The 26,043-nt window shown below is 37.5% G+C and overlaps 1 protein-coding gene across 1 annotated transcript in view; it reads right to left on the bottom strand.

Annotated features, from left to right (window-relative positions):
• The window catches only part of SLC36A4 (solute carrier family 36 member 4), an 88,895-nt gene that overhangs the window by 35,744 nt on the left and 27,108 nt on the right, over positions 1-26,043 (bottom strand). Inside the window, 2 exon segments of the mRNA XM_058045250.1 lie at positions 9,507-9,676; positions 15,634-15,803. Coding sequence (XP_057901233.1) covers positions 9,507-9,676; positions 15,634-15,803 — 340 coding nt within the window.

Genomic DNA, 26,043 nt, shown 5'->3' with positions numbered 1-26,043 from the left:
AAGTCGTTTCTAAAACAGTGACACATGGAAATGTACCTGGGATACCCCAAAACATAAAGGATTCTGGTTACTTTTCTCCTACTGAATAAATGTTAACACTGCCAAATAATTCATAGTTTCTCCTAATTCCACAGCACACTCTCATATCCTCGAAAGGCAGGTTAATTTATTACTACTCCACAGTTTATTTGGCACAAAGATGAATAGGAATTATATCTTAGATATTCAGCTCAACAGAGCCACAAAAATGAGTAATTTTAGTTTTCATTCATGATACTTTAACTTTTCCTTAACCCCAGCTAGCTATCTTGCAATTTCTTTCTAGCCCATTAAACATTATTTTGATTGAATTTGTTAAAAACTAGCTAACTGAACAGACAGGACTTTAATTAATGCAATGAAGTCCAAAATTACTACCTCTTTTTTCTAAAAGTAATAAATCTAGAATCTGTGCTTCTGTAATCAAAAGTTATTCATGTCTCTGAGCTGCATGCTAATTCTACTGGACACTTCCACAAAGTAAGTAACTTCTAGATGGCCACCTTGAAACAGGATCAAAATGTTAAATCGCAATCCACATACACTTAGAACGTACATTTAACTGAACAGTAAAACTGAACAGTAAATTCTTCCAGCCTAGTCTATATGCTTAAGTACCAGGTCTTAAAATTAAACTCCTGCCATATTCTCAGTGGTGTACTTTGCAGCAAGCATTTGCAATAATTTTGCCTTCCAGCAAGAAATATAGTGTGTAGCTATGAAATAGGGATAATTAAAGTAAACATAAACCACATAATTGCATAAACCACATAAAAGCTTCCTTCACCACTTAGACTTTAGATTTGGAACACATTGTGTCAAGTTGATTACTTGTCACATAATAGTAATGGCTCATTTGATGCATTTATACTAATAATCCTCTGGCTTCTTGTCTGATATCACAGATTAATTATGTCCAATAATTAAAACAAAAAATGAAAGGAAAGGCATAGAAATAAAAATGGAAAAATACATGCAGCAAAGTTATAAAATATAAAGTTTATGGTTACTGAATAAGTAGTGGATAAACACAGAATACGAGAATGAGAGGCTTTACAAAAAGAGCAGAAATGGGAGGTTGAAATCTGAAAGGTCACAGAAGATGCAACCAGCAAGATTATGGTGATGTACCACTGAGGGGAATAAAAAAGCAGTAAGAACAAAAATATGGCATCTGATCTTATTCCAGCAAAGACAAAGACACTTGTGGGGGGAAATGTTGATTGAATAATTGTAAACACATAATTCCTTCAGAGATCTGACTTTGAATGAAGGAGTCTTTAGTAAGGAGGTTCACATTAGTTTATCAGGACAGCAACATGATCCAAGGTATCTTTTACTGAAGGAAGAACTTTAGCTTAGATAACCTTACCACAACACCACATGTTCAATAAGAACAACATTCAACCTCAAAGAACAAGACATAGAATTTTTGACATCACAACATTATTGTGACAACAGAACAGTTTTATCAGTGAGCATTACTGCAAGTCAAAACACAGTATGTTCCATTTCTTGCTGAAGGAAAAAACACACAAAGTAGTTAAACAGAGAACAGGGGGGTTGTGCTGATCAGTGAAGCCAATCTGCTCTTTTCTGACTGGATGCTAGAGCTAGCATGATGAAGAATATGGAATTATGTGCTGTGGTGAGATAAAGAAAACCAAAGAAAAGAGAGAAGATACTCTACATTTGTAAGCAGTAAGATGTTAATTTGCCTCACATACCATAAAAGTATACTGTTGAAGTATTCCTCTTTCTCTCCCCATCCCCTGAACTCTGGAAAACAGCTTTTCTGTTTGTGCCTGACATTGCAAGTCAGCCCCAGGAAAACTTCCAGATTAAAAAAAACAAATCTAGATAGAATAAGGTTTGCAGGATACAACACGAAGGAACAAACTACTGAATCTTTGAACATGAGGTTGAAAACAAAAGGATTAAAAAGTGAATGGGATGCCATTTGTGCTACAGGTTCCTTAGATTTTCTGCAGCAGTAAATTAATGTTGCTCATAATCACAACTTCTACACTGAGGGACCTTATCAAGTGAAAATGTACAGATTCATATTCAACACTACTCAACTCAGATTATCCAACTAAGCAAAGCACATGTTATTACTTTTGGTATGTCCATGAACTCAAAAGACTTTTCAATTCTGTGTTGGAAGGAAGACATATGTCAATGTCCTGGGAAAAAATGGGGAGATTTTTAAAATGCCAAGCACTGTGATCTCTTTCCTCTTAACTGCTCGCTAAGAAAGTGATGTTTTTCCATCTGCTGAATCCTTTACTTTCCCCTTAGGAAACTCTGGATCTTAAAGGAAATTTCAAGTCTATGAAGCACTGAATAGATGCAAAATGCATAAGGGGTACATACAAAAATAGCTGCTCCACTCAATAAGCATGACAGAAAATCACTGGCTCGTGTATGACATTTAAGAAGAAACCTGATAAATGACCTTCTCTTCTAAGTCAGTTCACGCATAGAAATATAATGGGCTAAAATAATGGAGAAACACAAATTCATGAATTATTGAAATATTACAAATAAAGTTCACTTTCTATGAGCTAGAGAACATATATTTTTTTTGTTATTTGGACAAAGAATTTTCACATCACCACTTCACTATATTTGTAAGTACACAGATGGAAAATAGAGAGTGGAACTAAAAAATAAAAGCAGGCTTGATTAGCTTTAAAATTATTGTTAGAAAGGGAAAATGGGATTTAACTGTAGGCAACTGAACATGACATTCAGCACCACTTCTCACTCTTCCTGAGAAGAATTCATCATACCAAATGCTGGATATATTTCTCACCTATATTCCTTCAAACATGCCAAAGAAGGGAATAAGCACTTCTGTGGTCCAGTTCAACCTGTCCAGAAGCAAATATGTAAACCAGATCAGGCAAATTGTGACATTCCAAGCACCTTCTCCTCTCTCTTGCTTCCAGAGAGTCTAGCCTGGAAAACTACTGCAGCTGTAGAGGTGCAGACAACAGAGTTCTCCATGCTAAATTAGACAAGTATTAAAACACAGAACACTTTGCAAGTTATGCCAGGCATGACCTCAAATCTCCAGAGCAGTGACTGACAGGTCAATTTACACCAAAAATAGTATTAGGAATTTTCTACTTGCATTTCACCATAACTGAATACAATTTACAAAGGAGTCTCCAAAAAGGAATCATAATTTTAAAAAATATTAATAATGAAAAAGTTAATGCAAATAATTTAAGAATTAAAATAATTATTGCTCCAGAATATGATCAAGTACTTCCGAATACATGAATGAATTGCTAAACTACTTGTTCTTCGTTTGTTTTGTAAATTATGGAACAAATGTCACAGAACAAAAATCAAGCAAATTTCATGACAAGCCCTAAATTTCTTTTTAATTTTCTAATTACAAATCTTTCAAAATTGTCCATTTTTCACCTCAATCACAAATCATAGAATCAGAGTACTAGAATAAATAAGGTTGGAAAGGACCACGGTGGGTCATCTGATCCAACCTCCCTGCTCAAGCAGGGGCATCCTAGAGCACATGGCACAGGATTGTGTCCAGACAGCTCTTGAATATATTGACAGCCCAATATTCAAACTCATACTTTTCCTTCTTTCCCACAAAATATTTTCAGAAAAGAACTGTACTCCAAAATCTGAAGCACAAAATCACAATTCATTCAGAAACCTAACTAACACCTGAACAGAAGAAATCCAACATACACCCTAGTAATTTAAAAAAAACCCAAACAGATAAAGCAGAACTTGTTTTAGCTTTTCAGGAATTTACTTTACAACCTGAACTTTCTATATACAGCTTTTAAAATATAAAATTTTGCAATGATAAATACTAACATTAGACCATTCTGCTAGTCTCTATGGCTTTATTTGGAAAATGTATTCACACATTAATGTCTCTAGAACAATGAGCAGTAAGAAACACTTCTGTGGTTTATTCAAATAAACCATAACATTTACCATTAATCATAAACCACAGATAGCTGGTATCCATATACTAAAGCTGGGTAAAAGAAGATTTTAATGTTTGCGCTGTTAAAAAGATCATTAAGTTACTGTATGTCTATAAATTGATGCCTACACCAACAGCAATTCATAAGACAATTTGTAATGGCACATCAATAGAAAGGACTCATAATCAGGATATATTAACCCTGAAATTAAGAACTTTATTCTTCTTGAAAAGATAGTCCAAAAGGTTGAAAAAAATCTGATTTCATATATCTATTTCTCATGCCCAAGCATATGTCAAAAAACCACCCAATGATCATATCTCAACTTAAAATCACAGTACAAGATCTTCTGCTTGGAAGCAAGAATTATGCTCACAGCTCCCCATATCCAAAAAGCCCCAGGTAAAACCCCAGTACACAGCGGGGGAACATGAACTGAATTAATCAAATGTGTGATTTTATTCCTTTGACAATTCATAAACAATTGTTTTGTGTTAAAGCCCACTCTGATGGACCTGTTAGCAGTCCACACAAATATTTTATATCCCATCTGGAATTTTCCTAAATCACTAATTTAACTATTCCACTTTTCTGTCATTAATTAGCCAACTCTTATTAAAAAAAAAAATCTGTGTCTAATAAATGATACATAAGCCTCTTCTATATAAACGATTATTAGCTTATCCTAAGAGTATTGCATTATTAGACCTTAAAACTCTTTCATGTTACCTCTCCTGGAGCTACTCTAAGCAAGTATTTTATTGGCACAATGTCAATAAACAGTGTAAGACATCTGGTAAACATAATTTTATCTTCTGTCTAATTGTTCAGCATGAAGAACTGTTCTTTCCTAAAATCAGGTACAGTTCAAATAGGGAAATATGTAGAAAATGTAACTGATAAGCTCAACTGAAAAATGCATTTATTCTCCTCTTGGTAAAATTACACACTAAGCTCAGACTTAATGGCAAGCAGCTCACTAACAGCTCCGTTCACGCTCAGCTGGATCAGCCCTTCAATTAAATTTCTTTCATTTCAAGATAATAATCAAAACAGCTGACAATTCAAGTGATATCTCCACATCCACATGCAAATGCAGTATTTCTTAATTTACCTTTTAACAGGAAAACCGTGGCTGCAGGAACACAGCCCTAAATTAAGCTATTAAAAGAATAATATTCTAAACTTCTTGTGTAGATGAAATATACTATTAATGCTCAACTCCAGTTTTCTCCATTATACTTGCTGATATTCTTCAGCAGCTACCAATTCACAAAAAAAAAATTCTTTCACTACTATCTTTAATAAATCAAACACAACTTATTCTTTAAAAATGAAAGTAATGCTAGAACTGTTCCTTTCTTTTTTATTCCCTTACTTCATGGATTTGCTGCCACCTTTTCAGATGAAGTATTTTCTCAATACTACCTTTTTTTTCCCCATACTTCTTCCAACACATGCAGCAAGCAGATTTAATTTCAGTGTCCTTCAGTCAGAAGACATGAGGAGGCCTTTGCTTTGAGATATTTACATTTTCATTCTAGAGGAAACTTACAGTCTTGCCCCATCTGAAATTTTTGACCACAATTCCTACTGTGAGGCATCAAAAGTGAATATGTCTGATGTCATTTAGCATCAACACTGACTAAAGCTTAGCAGATCATCTCTCAATCTCCAAGTTCTCAGCATACTTTGAAGCTTTTAATACAGGAGGAATTCATTGCTAAAGCTGAACAAAATCTCTCCAAATTTTCCCCTCCCGGAATCACCACGATCTCAGTACAAGTGAGCAAAAGAGAGCAAAGAGCTCTCTTGCTCATGATGTAACAGCAGTTTATTTCAAGCAATGGGCATAACAGAACTGATTTGCGTAAAAAGGGGTTTTTTTCTTGCTCTCTGAGACAAGCTGACCTCTGGAAAGATAAAACTTACAGTTTTCTACATAAAAATATTAAATGATCTTTCAACAATTTATCGAGGGTGGTCCAGGTCCTTCAGAAGCAAACTAAGAAAGGTGCACACTTTAACAGGTAATCCCAATGTGCTGGACATACAATCCCATCACGTAACAGGCTTGGCTAAGAGCTGAACCTTGAGCATGATGCCAAACCTTCACCTAGGTGAATGCTGCAAACACAGATCCTAGCTATATTTGTGACAGGTGTTTTAAATATGTAAAGTCAGGGTAAATACTTTCAACATTATAAAAATTCCACCCTGACAAATATTTCAAAGCACTGAGGTCATCTGACAAATACCACAAATACCAAGGCAGTACCCACACAAAATTGCACCTGCGTATCTCTTCTAGCATTTTCCAAATCCCATGAAGGCTTTTGTCCTATTCCTTCTATTTTCCTGTGTTCCTAATTTCTAACTTAGCCCACCACAGTGATGCTTAGTCCAACTTTCAATCCTATTTCTGCCTAGCTATTTAGACATCCAGCTCCCACCTGCTTTCAGCATCCACCAAACCCAGGCTCCAGCTCTAGGCTGGACTTTCAGCACAAGCTTAGCTCGCCGCTCCACTCAGTGCACCAGCTGCTCACCTAGTTTATAAAATAATGGTTTATGTCAGGATTAATGAAGTGTGGTGGGATCTTCCAACTTGCTACACCATCTACAGTGAAATCCAAGCAAAGATGAAGAGATGCTTGTCTCTTGCAAACAAAATAGAAATAGCTGAAGAAGAACAGGGAAATCTAAAAATGCAGAAGATTCTTGTGATCATTCTCCTGCAATCCTAAGTGTCCAAAAGTGAGCAAGTAAGTAATGAAAAATCCTAAGCAACACAAATGGCTCTTGGATGTGTGTTATATCCCCAGTCAAATCCTTACTTAAAACAAACCTTATCAGACAAGAAAAAAATGACAAAAAAATAGACTCATGGTCTGCTTCTTCCAAAAACTCTCTCACTCCAACAATAAAACAATGACATAACTTTTGAGTAATGCAAAATTCCCAAGAATTAGTAATAAGTGATTTTTCATGTCTGCTCTTAAAAAGCTAATGTGCTACTAGCACCACAGCTGAAGTTCCTCTTCTCAAAGAGCTACTTTCAAGCAAGCAGATTTCCTTTAATCAGTGTATGACCTCTGAATGGTCCAGACATTACAACATACTCCGTCACTGATATCAAAACCACTTAATTTCTAAAATTCAATTTAAAAGGTTTCGGATTTTTACTTTCTATTAAAGAAAAACACTTTCTGAATCATTTTAGGAAGAATGTTCTGCAGTCAGACAAAGTGCAGCTAAGTGAAAAGTGATGCTATTTAAATTAATTCTGTTTAAAACCAGTGCTTCAATGAAAAATGAAGATGAATGTAAGCATGGGATCTTACACAATTGTTGGTGAAAAAGTATTACAGCTACTGCATGCATACAAGTTTTAGAAAACACTTGGGAAAAACCTGAAATGCCATTAGGTTAATACAACACATCACACAACAGCTTGGCAAATATCAAACCTTTAAGAGCAAACTTTTAATGTTACTGTTTTGTGCCTTGCAGCAAACAATTTAATATCCTCAAATATCCCAGTAAGACCCATAACACTTCAGCAGCTCCATTTCAGAGATTCATACCACAGGTAAGTTGCAATGGCATACACTAGGTACAATTTTTACTATACACATTTTTTTCAAAGACATAAAGGCAGAGCATTCTAATACTACATCTTTATATATATAGCTACATCTTTTGTATATATGTATCTTTACATATATATGGCTAATTTCCTTTCTTTTTCTACTTTCTTTTCTTGGACATTGTTTCCCAGTTTTCCCTTTTCAGACTACCCAGAAATTACCAAAGTTAATGATAAAATTAAGGAAAAAACCTATGAAGTAATTTATAATTTTCCCAAGTCAATTAGGGAAGTGTGCCTTTAAGCCTGTTCACCACTGGCTATTCTCATCAGACACATACATGGAACTATCTTTCACCTAAAAACCCTCGAAGCCTTTGGCTGTAAGCAACAGTTTGGATATACAAGATTTTTAGCTTTTCAAATCTATTGTGATATCATTACCAGGGCAGGTGATAAGGAGCACATAAAGGGCATCAGAGATTGAGAAGTCAAGGGTGTCATGACAGCAAAGTGTGGTTAGGACTGGAGATCTAACTGGTGACCTTTTAGTGTCCTGGAGAGATACTAAAAAGTGTTTTGAACCTTGAAGCTTTCTGATCTAGATGTCTCTCAAGTATTACAAGAGCTATTCATCTGTCCTCAATCTTAAAATCTTAATGCCTTGATCACCTGAAATAGAACACAGGCTATATATGATGCTTCAGGAGAAATGTACTTCATCATTCAAGAAAAATTTGGGTTTTCTTTTTATTTTGTTAGTTTCACAAAGCAGATGTATTTTCAGGGCTTCAAGTTATTAGATTAATGGTATTTCCCTTTGCTTACTGTAGTAATTAAATTGCACTGGCATTAAACTGTTTTTCTCAACAGACTTGACATTTAGAAGGTCTTACTAGATGTCAAAGTCTTCTTTTACAATAATCTTTAGGTGTCATCCAATACATTATCTACTGCATTCATCAAGGGAATGGAGACAAAAAACTTAATATCTTCTCTTTCATCAGTACTTTCCCCTAAAAGACAAAGTTTAGCATTTTTTTGCTTATTTATCAGTTTTGATTGCTTTTAAGATATTAACAGCTTATTTCAATACAACTGGTCAAGTCAAGAAGTCAGCTTTGTACTAGAAACAATTTTTTTAACAATGTCTTTGAGAAAAGGTCGCTATGTTATTGAGCACTTTGGCTGGGAGCTGCGAAGGCAAAGCTGAACTTCCCCCACAGTTCATTATCTTCAGGAGTATTGATTCCTGGATGAGACCACACTCACCATCCAATGCCAGCTCTGCTGACTCCTACTAGCACATCTCAAGCAGATGTGAGAAAGCAGGGACACAGCAGGAGGGAAGATTAGGGGACAAGCAAGAAAAACCACAAGAGTAACAGGCAGTGAAGGTAGAGATGCCTGCCTCCAAAAACTACTTTGGAGCATTATTCTAAAATAAGTGGCACTTCATGAACTCCATGACCAGGCATCCATGTTTGCCAATGCTACTTTTTGCCTACAGACTCAGCATATCTTTAGGCTTAATCCTCAGATCAACAAAACAGAAACGATTTCTCCACGACAAGTATGTACTGACGATCACATAGATAAATGCTGACAAATCTCAGCAATGTGCATCTCACTTAAAAAAATTTATTTGAGAAAGGTTTATTTTCCAGTTGGCAGCTTTAGGGTATTACCAGCAAAATATATTGTCGTCAAATAATCGGTCAAACCTACTAGAACAAATGTGGTTAAAATACAAATACAACATTAGTTTCATTTGTTTGTAAAAGTCAAAATGTCAGGTTTGCTAGCCTCAAGAAAACTAAACAACAAAACATATATTTAAATAAGCAGGTCCCAAAAAATGTAATAGCAAGTTTTTTAATGGATGTTCTGCACATACTTACAGGTTGAGCAGACTAGTAGTGCTCTCACCACAAGCTCACTGAGTAACTTCCACTTCTGCCTCACTCTGGAGGTGACAACTGGAGCCAGAATCTCTGCAGGGACGTAGAACTGAATCGAGTATGTCACAAAAATCCCAAAGGAGTACAGAATTTTTACAGACTGATACAACCTGTTGAAAACATTTACAGTCACGTAAGTATGTAAGTTGCAAATTCTTAATAAAAAATTCGCTTGATAACGGCCATAAGGAGATACATATATATGTATATATGGATTTTTTTTCCCCAGTAAACATGAATATATTTTAACTGCCTAAGAAATTGCAGAAGATAAGCCAACTAGAGTAAATCTTCCAAGAAAGGGCAGACATTCTTACCACTGTTACTTGTGGCTGAGTAAACAAATGATAAAGAGCTATCCATGCCTCCAACAGGTTTAAATTTACATATATTTTCAATTCGTGCTGCATTAATTACAAGCATTTGTCATTACTTGCAGTGAACTAACAGAAATTGAGTCTTTGTATGATTTTCTTTCTATGGACATTATAAAAATCTTGGGTGAGGGCTTGGTTCATTGCTTCAGTCCTTAAAAAGATGTTCATCTGAAGCAAAGCCAACATCCTTATTGATGACATGGATGAGGGGATTGAGTTCTTCATTAGCAAATTTGCAGACAACACTAGGCTGGGAGCGTGTGTCAATCTGTTGGAAGGTAGGAGGGCTCTGCAGACAAACTTGGAACGGTTGGATGGATGGGCAGAGTCCAATAGGATGAAGTTTAATAAATCCAAGTGCCAAGTCCTGCATTTTGGCCACAATAGCCCCCTGCAGCACTACAGGCTGGGGACGGTGTGGCTGGACAGTGCCCAGGCAGAAAGGGACCTGGGGGCACTGGTGACAGCCCGCTGAACATGAGCCAGCAGTGTGCCCTGGGGGCCAAGAAGGCCAAGGGCATCCTGGCCTGTGTCAGGAGCAGTGTGGCCAGCAGGAGCAGGGAGGTCATTCTCCCCTGTACTCGGCACTGGTGAGGGCACACCTTGAGTGCTGTGTCCAGCTCTGGGCCCTCAGTTTGGGAAGGACATTGAGACACTCGAGCACATCCAGAGGAGGCAACGAGGCTGGAGAGGGGCTGGGAACACAAACCCTGTGAGGAACGGCTGAGGCAGCTGGGGGTGTTTAGCCTGGAGAAAAGGAGACTCAGGGGTGACCTTATCACTCTCTACAACTCCCTGAAAGGGGCTGTAGCCTGGTGGGGTTGGTCTCTTTCTCCAGGCAGCAACTGACAGAATGAGAGGACACAGCCTCAAACTGTGTCAAGGGAAATCTGGATTAGATATGAGGAAAAAGTGTCTTACAGAAAGGGTGATAAAATTCTGGAATGGCCGGCCTTGGGAGGTGGTAAAGTCACCATCCCTGGAGGTGTTTAAGAAAAGACTGGATGTGGCACTCAGTGCCATGGTTTAGCTGAGGTGTTAGGGCATGGGTTGGACTCAGTGATCTTGAAGGTCTCTTCCAGCCTAGTGATTCTGTGAATGCTTAAGTAAGAAAACAAAAAGCACCAGCAAGAGTAGGGAAAGAACAAATAGGACCTGGATCTCTGTATCTCTCAAAGCCTGGCAGGGGTCACTTGAACATTCTCTCTTTGAGTATCACAGTCTGTATCTGCATTAGTAAATAAAATCCAGGCAGGACTGCTTTTGGCCCTTTATCCTGTGACCAAATGGCATGGCAAAACTTTGATCTGTACAGCTCAGTTCTTTTCCACGATACTTTCTATGATTCTATGATATGAGGAAGAAAAGACAAATAAGCTTCAACTAAAATTACATTTTGACTAATAGGTTTGAAATTATCAGTATCAAAGCTTTGACCATCACTTTACACAGGTCAAGGAATCTCCAAAGCCACATTCAAATGGACAGAAAAGTTATTGCATCAATTTACATGCTGACATAATGGTGTAGCTAGTTTAGAAGCTACTGCTTTCGTGACACACATCTTTTTGACTGGTGAGTAGCTTTTAGAAATTTAGAGGGAACAAGAGTTCTGCAAGACTGTCCTTATTCCAGAAGATATAGATTAGATTTTAGATTAAGATATAGATAGATTTTAGCTGGTTAAATTTTAGCTGAGCAGATACCCAGAATTCACCTCTACTCTCAGGCTTCAGACTACCTCAAGCCTTTACAAAAGTAATTTCTAAAATATATTCAAAAACAGGATTGGTAAGCATCTCCATTACACTATTTTTTCTACAGCTCTATGACAATTAAAACTTTCCAAATTAAAAAAATATTTTTTATATTACTCAGGTGATTTTACTAGTAATTTAATATTATATTCCAATCAGAAAAAGATGACTCCTTAGGCTACCTTTTAATAAAAATCTAAATCATTCATATGTGCTACACCACTTTTCAATTCGTTTTTTTAGATTTCATTATACTCATCTGAAGAGTAGAAACACTGGGAAGCAGTGCAACAAAATTTGCAGAACAACACAGCTAGACCAAACAGAGCAATAATTATGTGAAGCTTTCACTTGAACTAAGCTGCATGTGAAGTCTTGTCAAACTTCAATACATGAATGTTTGTATGGTCATTAACCTTTGGGATTCACAATAAGGGAACTGTTGCACAAAGACTCACTTACATCTAACAAAGAACAGGTGGTGGAAAGAACCTTCACATTCAGCCTCAAGAAGACAAGAACCCAAACAAGAACAAAGAAGAAATTTTTGACAATGAGGATAGTGAAGCTGTGGATGCCCCATCCCTGGAAGTGCTCACGGCCAGGTTGGATGGAGTTTGGAACAACCTGATCTTATGACAGATTTCTCTGCTCATGGCACTGGGATCAGAACAGATGATCTTTAAAGGTTCTCTCCAACTGAAACCATTTTATGAATCAACAAGACCCAAACCAAAGACACTAACAAATACTAAAGCAGAATTTTCTGTAATTTACATCTGCAAATACTGAAAACTATTCTTTAAGTCAATTTTCAACATATTCTAAGTAATATATTATGCTGAATGACAATTTGTAGTCCCAAACACCATCTAAATAGAACAGCATCAAGCCATTTATCCAAAAGCACCAATCTAGCAGGATATTTTTAATACAAGTAGTCCTCTATTTAAATTAAACTTAAGAACATAACTAGTCTAGGGCCTGTGTATGCCTTCCAGTCAATTCATCTGTGAGAACATCAAATAAAACTCAGAAAGCAGCAGAATTTTAATTTAATTTTCTTTATCAGGAAAAGCTTATTTTTAAGACAGAGGTTGTCCAGCTGGAATTAAACACATAAGCCAAGTCTCACTGCTTAGATACACTCCAGGTCTTTCACCTGTCTTTCTTCTTATGAAAAAACTCCTCTGCTCCTTGCAATTTCTCTGGTTCAAACTGGCAACTTACTGGCTTTTTATGTGAGGACCAAATAGCAAAATAGTGTCCCACGGTTCACTGGAAATTTGTTTTGCTAGCCCAGTTAATTGCAACCATTTGTCCCTCAGTACTGTATCAGGCAGACCCAAGTCCTGCACAGCACTGGCATCGTACATCACAATCCCTGCGTGCACCACCGAGCTGCTTCTCCTAATTTTGTTTGGTGCTCTGGGGTACTCTCCAGGGTAAGACAAAAACAGATGACTTTGTTAACTGTGGATATGTGCCCTGAGTAGCTTTGAGGTTATTACGCTTATAATGCCAATTTCCAACCCTATAGAGCACCAGTTTCCATCACTTTTATTATCTGTTTCCTTGCATTAGGCCTGCAAAGCCATCAGCACAAATATCATCATCATCACATCTGCACTGTAGCCAAGAGCTATTTGAAAACTCCTATGTGAACGGCTCTGTTAGACAGCAGGGATGCAGAATAAAGTTCATTCTGTTGCTTGCATGAGCACAATAAAAAGCAACAGTGAGTAGCAACCTTAGCTTATTCCACATTCCTCTCACTCCCTGTTTTTTAATAACACCTCTCTTAAGGCACAAATAAACCCAAAGCTACCATTTAAAACAAGCTTTTCACTAATCTTATAAACAACAAGGACTGCCATGGTTTATTAGAAATAGAAGTATTTTTCCTTTCAGCTGCATCACACAGAAAAGATACATTAAACATTTACAGATTTCTGTTTTTTTGGACAATCACAGAATAGTTTGGGTTTAAAGAAACCTCAAAGATTATCCAGTTCCAACTCTCCTGCCATGGGTAGTGCCTTTCACTAGATAAGGTAGCCCAGAACCCCATTCAGCTCAGTCCTTAACACTTCCAGGGATGGGGAGTCCACAACCTCTCTGGGCAACCTGTTCCAGTGCCTCACCACCCTCACACTACAGAATTTTTTTCTAATTTCTAATTGAAACCTGTCCTCCTTTAACTTAAGGGGGAAGGGAAGGGAAGGGAAGGGAAGGGAAGGGAAGGGAAGGGAAGGGAAGGGAAGGGAAGGGAAGGGAAGGGAAGGGAAGGGAAGGGAAGGGAAGGGAAGGGAAGGGAAGGGAAGGGAAGGGAAGGGAAGGGAAGGGAAGGGAAGGGAAGGGAAGGGAAGGGAAGGGAAGGGAAGGGAAGGGAAGGGAAGGGAAGGGAAGGGAAGGGAAGGGAAGGGAAGGGAAGGGAAGGGAAGGGAAGGGAAGGGAAGGGAAGGGAAGGGAAGGGAAGGGAAGGGAAGGGAAGGGAAGGGAAGGGAAGGGAAGGGAAGGGAAGGGAAGGGAAGGGAAGGGAAGGGAAGGGAAGGGAAGGGAAGGGAAGGGAAGGGAAGGGAAGGGAAGGGAAGGGAAGGGAAGGGAAGGGAAGGGAAGGGAAGGGAAGGGAAGGGAAGGGAAGGGAAGGGAAGGGAAGGGAAGGGAAGGGAAGGGAAGGGAAGGGAAGGGAAGGGAAGGGAAGGGAAGGGAAGGGAAGGGAAGGGAAGGGAAGGGAAGGGAAGGGAAGGGAAGGGAAGGGAAGGGAAGGGAAGGCCCAAATCTCAGTTGTTACGACAGCAGTATAAAAACAAAGCAAGCAAACAAGCAGGAAGAAATAGATGAAGGTTCGAGCAAGGAAAAATCATTCATCCTTCAAGACACATTTTTTATACTCTCATATATTAAACATTGGAATCAGTCTGGCAATTAAACAAAACTTCTTAAGAGTATTAAAAATGCATAGATCACATTGACTCCAAGGAATGAAAAGGAAGAAAAGAAAGTGAAAAAGTAACATTTAAAAATTGAGAACATTCATTACATGTGTTCTCCCCTTTTTCAAAACATAAAAAATCAGCATTCATTTCATCTATGCAGGGGTTATTTTGCCAGTAATTTGAGATTTCACTACTTTAATAAACTACTACAATAGACATTGAAGAAGTAGATGCAAGTATATAACCTGTAAAACATTACTTGATCAGAATGAAAATATTAACATACTTTTCAGTTTTAGCCCTTTTGCACTGCAGATATACCTAATTTTAGGCCTATTAGACAAAACTATTAAAAAATAAATTATATTAGAGAATAGTTAGAGTATGTCCATCCACAGACAGATATAAAACTAACTATACAGTGGTTCAAATCATCTTCAGTGCATCTTCAGCATGTGACATTCATAACATTAAAAAAAATAGCTAAATAAAAATTGTAGAATCCTCAAGACACTAGCAAACATAAGCTTCATTCTCCTGATAGGAAGTCATCGTATACACTATCCCTGGACTTGCACTTGAACTACAAACCTATTCATCTTTGATGTCTTCTATTCCATTTGGCCACTTGCTAAACTCAGTGATTACACTAAGAAAGGGCACCAGATTACCACGATATTCAAGGTAAAAGTTGCTTGTTCCAGAACTGTGTGACAGTTTCTTGCAAACTGTGTATTCCCTCCCTCAACAGTCCTGGAACTAGCTCCTTCTAGAGATGGAATGATTTATAACATCATTGATCAGCATTTATAATATCATTGATCACCCTCCCTATGCAAGTCCTTTTAAATATGGAAGAAATGACTGGCGAGGACCACAGCTCTATTGTGGATACATTAAAAGTCTGAGCACCCTGAGGGCACTGGGGCATGGGACAACCTTTCTAACACTTCTGCCTTCTAGGTTACTGCTTTTCAATCACAGAGGCACTTACCACTTATCCTGTGGCAGGTTTAAAGTTATGCTGCCTTTGACTTCATCCCCGAAGCGCATATAGCCCAGGGTGGCCAGGGAGATGTACAGTGCCATGACTATTGCCATCCCAATGTTCAGTGCCTGGGGGAAACGGGAGCTGTCCTTCATTCTGTTTTCCAACGGCAGCACCTGGAAATACAGGGAGAATCAATCACATCTGATGTTCTCAGAGTAAAACTACTTGTCTTGCCTCTTTCAATGCCAACTTCCAAAATTCAGGTTATTTTATAAATAAGTAAGATTATTCTACAATAATGTTTTACCGCCCAGTTGGTCACAATGTCTTCTGTAACCCAATAGAAAATTGGAGATTGAAAAGCACATATTTTGGTTGAAAAAAAGCATCAGTGTGGAATCATAAAGCAACATTTATAGGTTAGAAAAACTGCCAAGAGAAACTTATGGTGTGGAGATGAAAATACATAAGCAATGATAGTAACATGAAATTTTTTTTGGCAACAAAATTTTTCAGAATCCAAGGACATTTCTCCAATTCCTGTCAGGTATGCCTGCACTGTCAGCCTCCATCACAGATAAAGCTACTGACACACAAGCTCAGCCTCAGCACACAGCCTCAGCCCTCCCAGCAAATACTCTGGAGTCCATTGTCACAGAAAACTTTTATAAAAAAATCCTTTCCTTAGGATTTTTCCTCCTGAGAAGCTAAGAGGCCTCAGGAACAAAATGTAAACAATGATTATCTGCTGCTGTGGAATGCAACATGTGGATCTGTGATTGGTCTCATAGAGTTGTTTGTAATTAATGGCCAATCATAGCCCAGCTGGCTCGGGCTCTCTGTCCGAGCCACAAACCTTTGTTATCATTCTTTTCTATCCTTAGCTTAGCTAGCCTTCTGATGAAACCTTTTCTTCTATTCTTTTAGTATAGTTTTAACGTAATATATATCATAAAATAATAAATCAAACCTTTTGAAACATGGACTCAGATCCTCGTCTCTTCCCTCATCCAAGAACCCCCGTGATCGCCGTCACAGTCCATGACTACCAGAATGCAGTCCCATGCTCTCCTTCATCTCTCTAACAGATACAGGGCCAGGTACACCAGGCCCTGCTTTTCCCAACTATAGTGCTTTGAGCCTCACTTAGTCAAGCCATCTCACTGGGCCTGCCATCACTGCGAAGTGAAGACACAGGCGTTTCAACTGTTACTGCACGAAGTTTGCTGGGAATTGCCTTTTACTTTTACTACTCTACAGCATTCAGAAAAACACTCTCAGTAAGTTCCAATTTAAGTTTTTAGACACCCAGACAAAACTTCCAGGCAAGACAGTAAAACCCAGTGACAAGCTCACATATTGCTCTTCCTACCTTCCATTTCACCAGCGAACAGATCATTAAAACATCAGCTGATGGCACATGGATTCTCCTAGACAAGCACTTCCCCCACCTCTTTCAGGAGAACTGTACAGTCATCTCAAATACTGAATATGGGATATAGTCCAAGATTAAAACACATAATACTGTATGTCTACATCTAAGTGAAACATCCAAGCTCCATTGATGCCTTAGGATTTTAGCTTTTCTATTTTTCATATATTTATAATCCTGCAATTCTTTAGAGTATAACTCTAAACTCCATACAGAGTGTTAGCAACTGTTTTTCTATTTTAGTCAGACAAAACAATTCCTCTCTAGGCCTGGGAATCAAGGACATCTTACTGTCTCAGCCCCAAGAGATGTAAACAAAAGTGATTTGGAGGGCAGCAAACTTGGGGTAAAATGACTTCATTACCTGAAGCTGAAATTGAAAGATTAATCCCCAATATGCAAATGGATCAAACTTATAAAAGTATGGAAATCCATGACCCATCATCCATTTTTGGATGTTGCCCCTGTGGGGGGCTTCATCTGCCCTAAAAGTACCTGAAGGCCTTTAATAAATATAACCACTTTTTATTCTCTTAATTTTTTCTGGCCTTTGTTTTTAGGTAGTCCCAAAAAGGCATCACTAGGATGAAATCAGCTAATGGAGATCTAGGCAATACAGACAGTAGAATAAAGTTCACAGTTCAGCTTATCTTTCAGTAGACATGCAGGTTATATTTGATGACGGCACAGTTAATTAAAGAAGCTTGTCACCCCTGGTTAGCACTTATGTCATATCTAATACAGACAAACAGCCTCAGTGCAATAAGGTTGCCCTGTAAAAGCTAGTGTTCATCATATAAAATTGCTTTTTAATTGACTGAATATTTACTATTTAAGCAATATGAGTTATGAAAAAAAACAGATTTCATCCACTAATTACCTAACAAATTGATATATCTGAATTTCTGGCATAATATTTTCTACATGGCAATTATTCCTTTCCTCCTAGTCACCCACTGAAATTTACTTCCTTACTTGTAGTAGCATAACACCACTGCCAGTCTATACCACATGGCCCTACTTCTCCTGCATTTCAAATCCCAAAAAGTAATTTTACACTTGGGAACCGAGACATCCCTAAAAAGGTACACATTTAGAGGCAATTTTTATTCCTATTCAATTAAAATGCATTATACATGTTAACTTCTTTATATATTTCAGAGCCTTCACTGCTGATGTTGCTCCACCAGAAAAGAACCATAACTTAGACTGTAACTTGATCTGGTGGGGAATGCAGAATTTAAACAACCAAGAGTTTCAGAAATTAAATCAATTTTTAAATGAGTGTCGAGCAGCAGGAAGAATGCAAAAAGAGACACGTCCATAACAGACTCTAACCAGGGTATCTGCCTTTTAAATCTTTTTATATTTTAACAAAGTTCTTTTCACAGGCAGACAAGATTATCATAGAATTGTTTCTCTGAAAATTAGTTCATAAATTAAGTAAAGATCTAGTGGCACACACTACATTCAATGTTCTTGATTCCGTAAGGAAGCACTGAAATTTTCTTTTTAAATTTTTAACTATGCAGACATTTTTTATCTTTAGTATTTAAACCTAAACAGTTTAGCATTTAAACCAGAAGACCTGTGTTTCTCCAAGAAAACAAAAGCATCAAAAAATTAAAAGCAATTTAAAACCATTATAGGACAATGCTCTTAAGCATACACACTCTGCTTTTTAACTATCCACAAAACCAAGTTTACTCATTAAATGCAATGATATCATTTCCTGTATACTTATGAGTAAATCAGAGTAAAACATATCCATTTAAACTCATGTTCTCCTATCAACATCCCCTCTTTAACATTACAACTTTCATTTTTGCTCAGTGTAAGGAAATGAGACACTAAAAGAAATACAGGATAATAAGACTGGTGGTGATAGACACATTAGCATACGTAGACCGTGAAGTTATATTTAAAAACACTAATTCCTCCCAGCTTATCCTTGAGTTAGTATCAGGACTACATGTGCCTCCAGGCTGAGCAGATGAGAATGCTAATGCAGCCTTTTGTGCATCACTCAGACCAGGTGAGAGTGTCCCTGCCCAGCTCAGCATGAGCCTTCCCAGGTTCAAGTTCTCTCTCTGAGCAGCAGCAATCTCAAGACAGTCGTCATTGCAGGAGATGCTTCCCTCACTAAAACTGATCCCCAAAGAAATCATGCAAAGAACTTGAGCCAGGTTTTAGAGAGTACCTAATATCACCCACTCCAGACGAGCTAAAAAGTTCTGTAACTCATGGGATTAGCATGACACTGAGTAACAACCAATTACATGTATATTACCAAACTCACCCAGCTCCCTAAGCTGTTGAAGCCCCTCAGGATCCAAAGGATCACTGCAGCATCCACAAGGAGACAGAGGCTGCCAGGAGATATGATGTGAGCCAGTGCTTGTTCTGACACTGGGTCACTGGTGGGCAGCTACTGGATAGATCTTCACGGGAAAATTTCTTTCCAGTCCCTGCACAGCCCCTCTTGCAATGACTTCAGAAAACCTAACATTTCATCTGAATGCAAGAGACAAGGTTCTTTTCACAAATGCTTTTTAGTCCTAGTTTTACTGCTTCCTTCCTGGAACCAGGAAGTGAGATGAGATTCAGTTTCATATATACATTTTTAACCTTTTTATTTAATGACTCTCTTCTGTGCTTCTGATTTCCATGCTGTGCTTCCTTCAAGCTCTTTCCCCTTCACACTAGTCCCTGTCATAGCCTTAAACATCTACGAAATCAGATATTTTAGACTAAGCTTATTCTTTTCCTAATTTCTCAATTTCCATCTTTTTTCCTCCTCACTGAGTAAACTCTCTATCTAATTTTTCTCTGTCAGCTGCTTCACAGAGTTTTTCCTACAATTTTTGAGACATTTGCACACATCACTACTATTATACTCCTTGAAACTTAATACTAGATTCTTTTAGTTACAATCAACCTTTGGCTTCTTAAAATTGCAAAACAAGCACAGTACATCTTCCTTTCATCCACCAAATAAATTCAAAACTAGCCATAATTAACTGGCAAAGAATCATAACAGAATGTTTGAAATAACCTGGCTAATCTGCTATCATCCATTATGCAAAGTGCTTTCCCCTTCATTTCAAGCTGCCTGAAGTAGGTATAAATATTCCCAGTAATACCATTGCCTCCTCATCCCTTGCCTTGAATATCCTGCTACACTCACAGTCTTCCTGCAAATAAGCTGCAGGGGACTGCCTAATTTTAATCAGAAATCTCTACTGTACTTTTCATATAACTGCACTAAAAAAAAAACCCTACTAGAGAATTTGACCTGCAGACAATCAGATAAACTTTTATTTAATTTTCATAGCCACTGAAAGCTAATCTTGGAATGGATAGCTTAAGAGCAGATGTGCTTAATGTTTAAATACATAAAGTCACCTTTCCATTTCTTAGGAAATCCCATTAAAATGACCATCCTTTATCCCCTGCACTTTTAAAGTAAGTATATCAGGCAGACAGCTATATAGAAGTTTTGATTGGCTTAAGCTAAAGACAACTCAAGAATTTTGGAAAATTAAAACCAATATATTTATCAATTTACTCAGTGAAGAAAAGTATCTAATAATGCTCTACAGCAGCAAAATAAAGCCCTGTTCAAAGCAAAAAAATCTGATATCAAAGGTATTCAAGATATGTAAACCTAAATTCTATTACCTAACCTCCAAAGACAAATATTAAATCCTCAGCAGACAAATGCAGTGCAAGCCTGGCCCATTCCTTTTTGTCTGCAGAAGATACCAATGAATTCATCTGCTCACTGAAAGGCGGATTTACAACCACACAGCCTATGGGGGAGCTGCAGAAAAAGTACAGTTACCTCAAGTAAAATAATAGTAACAACGTACATCATTATTATATTACCATGTTTGCTTTTCTGTCCTAGTGCATGTGCTCTTGCACTGCACAGAAAAAGGTCATGCAATATTTTGAGCAACAGGCTTCTTCTATTCCATCACTTTTAGGTACACTTCTAAAGCTCACTCTCTTTACTAAGCTACAGAACATCACTATTTAGAACACGTAGAATAAACAATCCAATTTTCCTTAACAGATCCCTCATGACTGCAAACAAAAGGGCAGCTACTATTACCCAAGGAAAAATGCAAGCCAAATGGTGACTGTACATCAATTTTTATAGTAAAAGTTTTATATGAAATAAATAAACCCAGAAGACAAGTTCTCACTACAGAACACACTGCCTTCTGAAACCTGCTGAGCAATTCCAATCACTCCAAAAACCAATCTCCTCAGACTCCAGTAAAGCTCCTTTCCACTTGTTTCACCAGGAAAAAGAATTACTCACCTACACAAAAAAACCAAACTCAATCTACCACCCTATTCTGATGGCCTTGATTTAACAATGCTTGAAGGAATTGTGTAAATCTTACCTAGCTTGCCATCCAAACTTTGCACACTCCAGGGGTTCTTTTTTTTCTTTTATTATATTCAAGAATTTATTTATCACTTTATTATTACATTTATTTAATCTTTACCTTGCTCTGAAATTTAACAGAAGTTTTGCAAGTTTGTGTATTATCATGTCCTATGTGACTTTGTGAACCAAATCCAAAAAATTTCTCTTCAGTGAAAACTGGAAATGATAAAGCAGCATTTTAGTTCAGTCATCAATATTTTAAAATATTTTTAAATATCTGTCCTGTCAAAATCACTGAAGTGTTATATGCTTTGCTGGCCTTTACAATAGTATGTGGTTTTATCCAGCAAAAGATAAATGCTAATAGAAAATTACGTTTCTAATTTATCAGACAGTTCCAGCCCCCAGCCACTTGGACTGCAGCCTACAGACTATACAGCACTATGGTCTAACACGTTCTGAATACGTTATGCCACTCTCAAAATTTCCACAAGGTAGGTGATAAAAGAAAAAACTACTTAGAAATGCAAGTGTTGCTGAAGGGTATATTTCAATCTACTGCAATAATACATAAAGATGTAGTATATGATTGTGTATTTCTGGACTCTTTCTGGCTCAGGAGGTAAAAATGAAATTTCCCAAAGCTGTAATGGCACTTAAATTTTTATGCCAGCCAATGATCAAACCCACACTGAATTTAAGTCCCCTCAAAATAAGTGACAGTGATTACTAAGTTCTCACCTATCCCGACCTGTTCCTTTGTAAGCAAGAGAAAAAATTTACAAACTTCAATCTGTTGCAATGGAAAGGTTTAAAATAAAACGTTTTCCCAAAAGGTCTTTTGTCTTTTATGTGAAATGCTCCTCCACCCATACGTTGCTTTATTTTCTAAGGGGACACAGAACAAAGTATACACATATTGCAAGGTCCTGCATGGGGCTGTGCAAATTTCCTAACTGCAGAAGTGAAAAAATAAATTACAATGGTTTCCACGGAGGACTAATGAGTATGACAGGAAATAAATGGGATTAGAGACCTACAAAATTTTTTAATACAGAAATTAATACAGAAATTTAATACAAAATTTTTAAATACAGAAATTTCTCTGCCCTGGGATAAGGAGCCTTGAAAATACAGACATATACACTCCTGGATCAACAGCTAAAAAAACAACAGGACCCCAAAACAGAAAGTGTTTTGCATGTCACATTTTACATTTTACAAGGCCATCATTGAAAGAAATAACCACCCAATTCTGAAAAGAAACCCCAACCAACCCAAACAGAAGGAAGAGAAGGCACTGACAATTTCACTTTCTTTAGAACAGTTCCATACAATTCAGCTTGCCCTGAGAGCATGCCATGCTTTGGCAGCTACACTACCCATCACCCTTCCCATGACACACTCACACAGCTCAAGCACAACACCAAGAATACACCAAGACAAGTTGAAGGACACACACCACATCACTTCCTGCTATAATCTTCTCACTCCAAATATCTTCCCCATTACAATATTTTCCCTTTCCACCTCTCCCATTTCTTTTAGGATTCTTTCTTCTGCTGCTCCTGAGAAATCAGTATAATTTTTCAACCACAACGTTTATTAGGGAGCCATCACTGATGCCTGCAAAAGTGTTCAGCAGTACATTACTAGGGCTCTCAACTCTGGGAGAACATGTATTAATACAAAATTTTAGGTTTAGGAAAGGTATTCTTCAGTGAACATTCAAGAACATTACTGAGTTAAAAATTCTTTTGACAAAATGATAGGTTTATTAATACCTAGTATTTTCAGCTATATAATAAAATCACTTTTTTCCAGCTGCTGTCTCCATCATCCCTTATTCAATAAATGTAAATGATTCATGATTTACAACATATTTAACTTAAAAAATAAACATGTTGGCAAAATATTTAAGAGGCAAACTAGAACTTAAACTTTATTTATTGTTACATATAGACACAAGCATTGCACACTGCAATGCTACTTTCATCAATAAAAAGCCTGCACAGAGGCTATTATAGATGGTAAAGTTAAGATGCTGCTGATTAAATGACAGACATGAAAGTCTAAAACCAAGGATGCAAGTATTTATTCTAGCTAGCTGCTCTCTCCAGGAAAAGTTATTAACATTTCTGCATCTTCAGGGTTATATTCAAGATCTTTCTCACATCATGAAGACTTACATTTAAATACAACTTGGGAATTCCATACACTGCAGGTAAGTGCTCACTCAGAACATAACAGAAAGGAAATCTTTTCCAAATGTCACAACTAAGTTCAAAAAAGCTGCAGTTTAGAGGACTTACAGAATGGTGGGCCAGGGGAACAAAAAATCTGGCTCCAAAAAAGCAAAATAATTTGGATGAATATTCCTGCCTGAAATTATTTAACTATGTTTCTAATTATATATAACATCATCATAAGTAGTTTGTGCATCACTCTGCCTCTACTGCATGTATAATTAAGGCAGACACATCTTCCATCTAAGACAGGGTCACATCTAAAAGGAAAATTAGCTTTTGTACCTCACTGAAGCTGTGTCTCACACCCCAAAAGCCACCTGCCATAAGCTGGCAAGGCACAGCACGACAATTTGGCACTCTGACACTTGCTCTTTGCCTCCTTCTTCCAAGCCACCAACCACATAATGATTAAGAAAAGTTTCAGGCAAGTAAGCAGTAAACTTAAAATGCCTTTGTTCTACGATTGCGTAAATGCATGTATATCTTAGGTTTTCTAAAGAAAAAGAAACATTTGAATGCTGCAAGCATGTGTGTGGGATGCTGCCTGAAAGAATGTTATCCTAGGGACTTTCTGTTTGTGTTATTAAGAATTGCCTTCAAAATAAGAAGTAATAAAAGTACAATATGTAAAAAACAATGGTTCTCCAGGGTGAAAGCAAGTTCCTCCATTCTCAGGAAGTGCAGATTACTGCTAAGGAATATTTAACTTGATAAAGAGGTGATATCAAGTTGTCTGATACTTTATCAACATTCATCTGAATTGGGGAGATGTATATTTTTAACAGTTTCTGATACAACATCTTTCTATTTGCTGCACCTAACAACAATCTCTGTTTCTAACACATTTGCTCATCACCATTTCCTGATTTTGCACAGTAGCTACAACACACCTCTTGCTAACACAACACCTGAAGTCCACACTTACCATGTACATTTAGTAGTAGGTCATGTCCACAGTCATCAAACCCAGTCCAAATGCAAAGACATGCTTGTCGAAACACAGAACCATCCTCAGAGAATTCCCACCTTTCACATTTTGAGGATACAAGCCTTTGCATCATCAAAAAGAACACCAATGGAATTGATATACCTTGGTCCAAAGAGCTGATGCCTCAAGTAGATTTAGATGATGTCAGGTTACCTGTTAAATGTCTGCTTCTGATAAATACAGTCTGGTCTTAAGGACAAGGGAAGCATGCCACTGGGTTTCTTTTTTTTTTTTTTTAAGGACAATACTAATCTGTCAAAAGAGTTTTTGACAATGAGAGGCTTTTATCTCAAAGCCACAGGCCTAACGAGCTCATCTGCATTACTTCCCAAATCCAAATAATGACATTTTAAAATGATAATCCACTTAGTTTTCTCTTTTTAAATCTTCTGGAATTGGTTAGCTGCTGCCTAATGTGATTCCAGAGCCTGTCTTCTGGTATACAAATACCGCCCTATCTTCAGCTGCAAAGCTGTGATATCCAAGTTCAAAAGCAGTTTGAATAGACATCTTCAAGTAATAGGCCAAAATATAAGAAGTCTTATTTTCCAAACCTGAAATTAATGTTGGAAAGTAATGTTTTTCTCTTCACTAAGCTAATCTGTCTGCAGCACTCAACAGGAGGAGAAAAATCACACTCAATTGTAAAAACTGCAGTTAATGTAGCATATTTATATGTAATGGAGAAGGAAAATTATATTTCTTGTTTAAATATTATGATTCTATTCCATCCTTCTTCCTCCTGAAGCTTATTATAAAGTATCACTTTCACATTTGGATTTGGTTTTTTATATCTAGAACAAGAAACCCAAGCAGACTTTTGACGCAAAATATTCATTAAGTGTAACTGTTATTACATAAACTGAACATTATGCAAAGCCTTTACCTGTACATGGCAATGCTGCAGACAGAGCCAAGCCTGAAGGCGCTGCTTTACACCCTTTTAAAAAGGGTGTTCAACACTCTTAATTTCATTTTGGACAAACTCAGTCTGAAGTTACTTTTAATTCAGTAACAAAATCTCACATTAATTTTAAAATCAGGCCTACTCACCTCTGGAATATGAAAGGAGCATTCTAACATGGTTCTTACAAAATAATGTTTCATGTTCTGTGAAAGACATCTTCACTCTACTACATCACCCACAGTTCCTGCATTCAAGGAGTAGCATTGGTTCTCTCTTCTGTTCTGTGGCCTGAACACCAGCCCCGTGCTTTGCCAGGCAGCATCATCTGGCACAGGGAACCCACAGCCACAGAGAACCAAACTACAGAGGGAGAGCAGCAGCTGCCACATCTCCCAGCCCCAGCAGAGTCCTGTACTCAAAAAGGTTCACTGAGGG

Source organism: Melospiza georgiana, chromosome 2 (assembly GCF_028018845.1).
Source record: "Melospiza georgiana isolate bMelGeo1 chromosome 2, bMelGeo1.pri, whole genome shotgun sequence".
In the NCBI taxonomy this organism is placed as follows: domain Eukaryota; kingdom Metazoa; phylum Chordata; class Aves; order Passeriformes; family Passerellidae; genus Melospiza; species Melospiza georgiana.
This window is presented reverse-complemented; position numbering and strand designations above follow the sequence as displayed.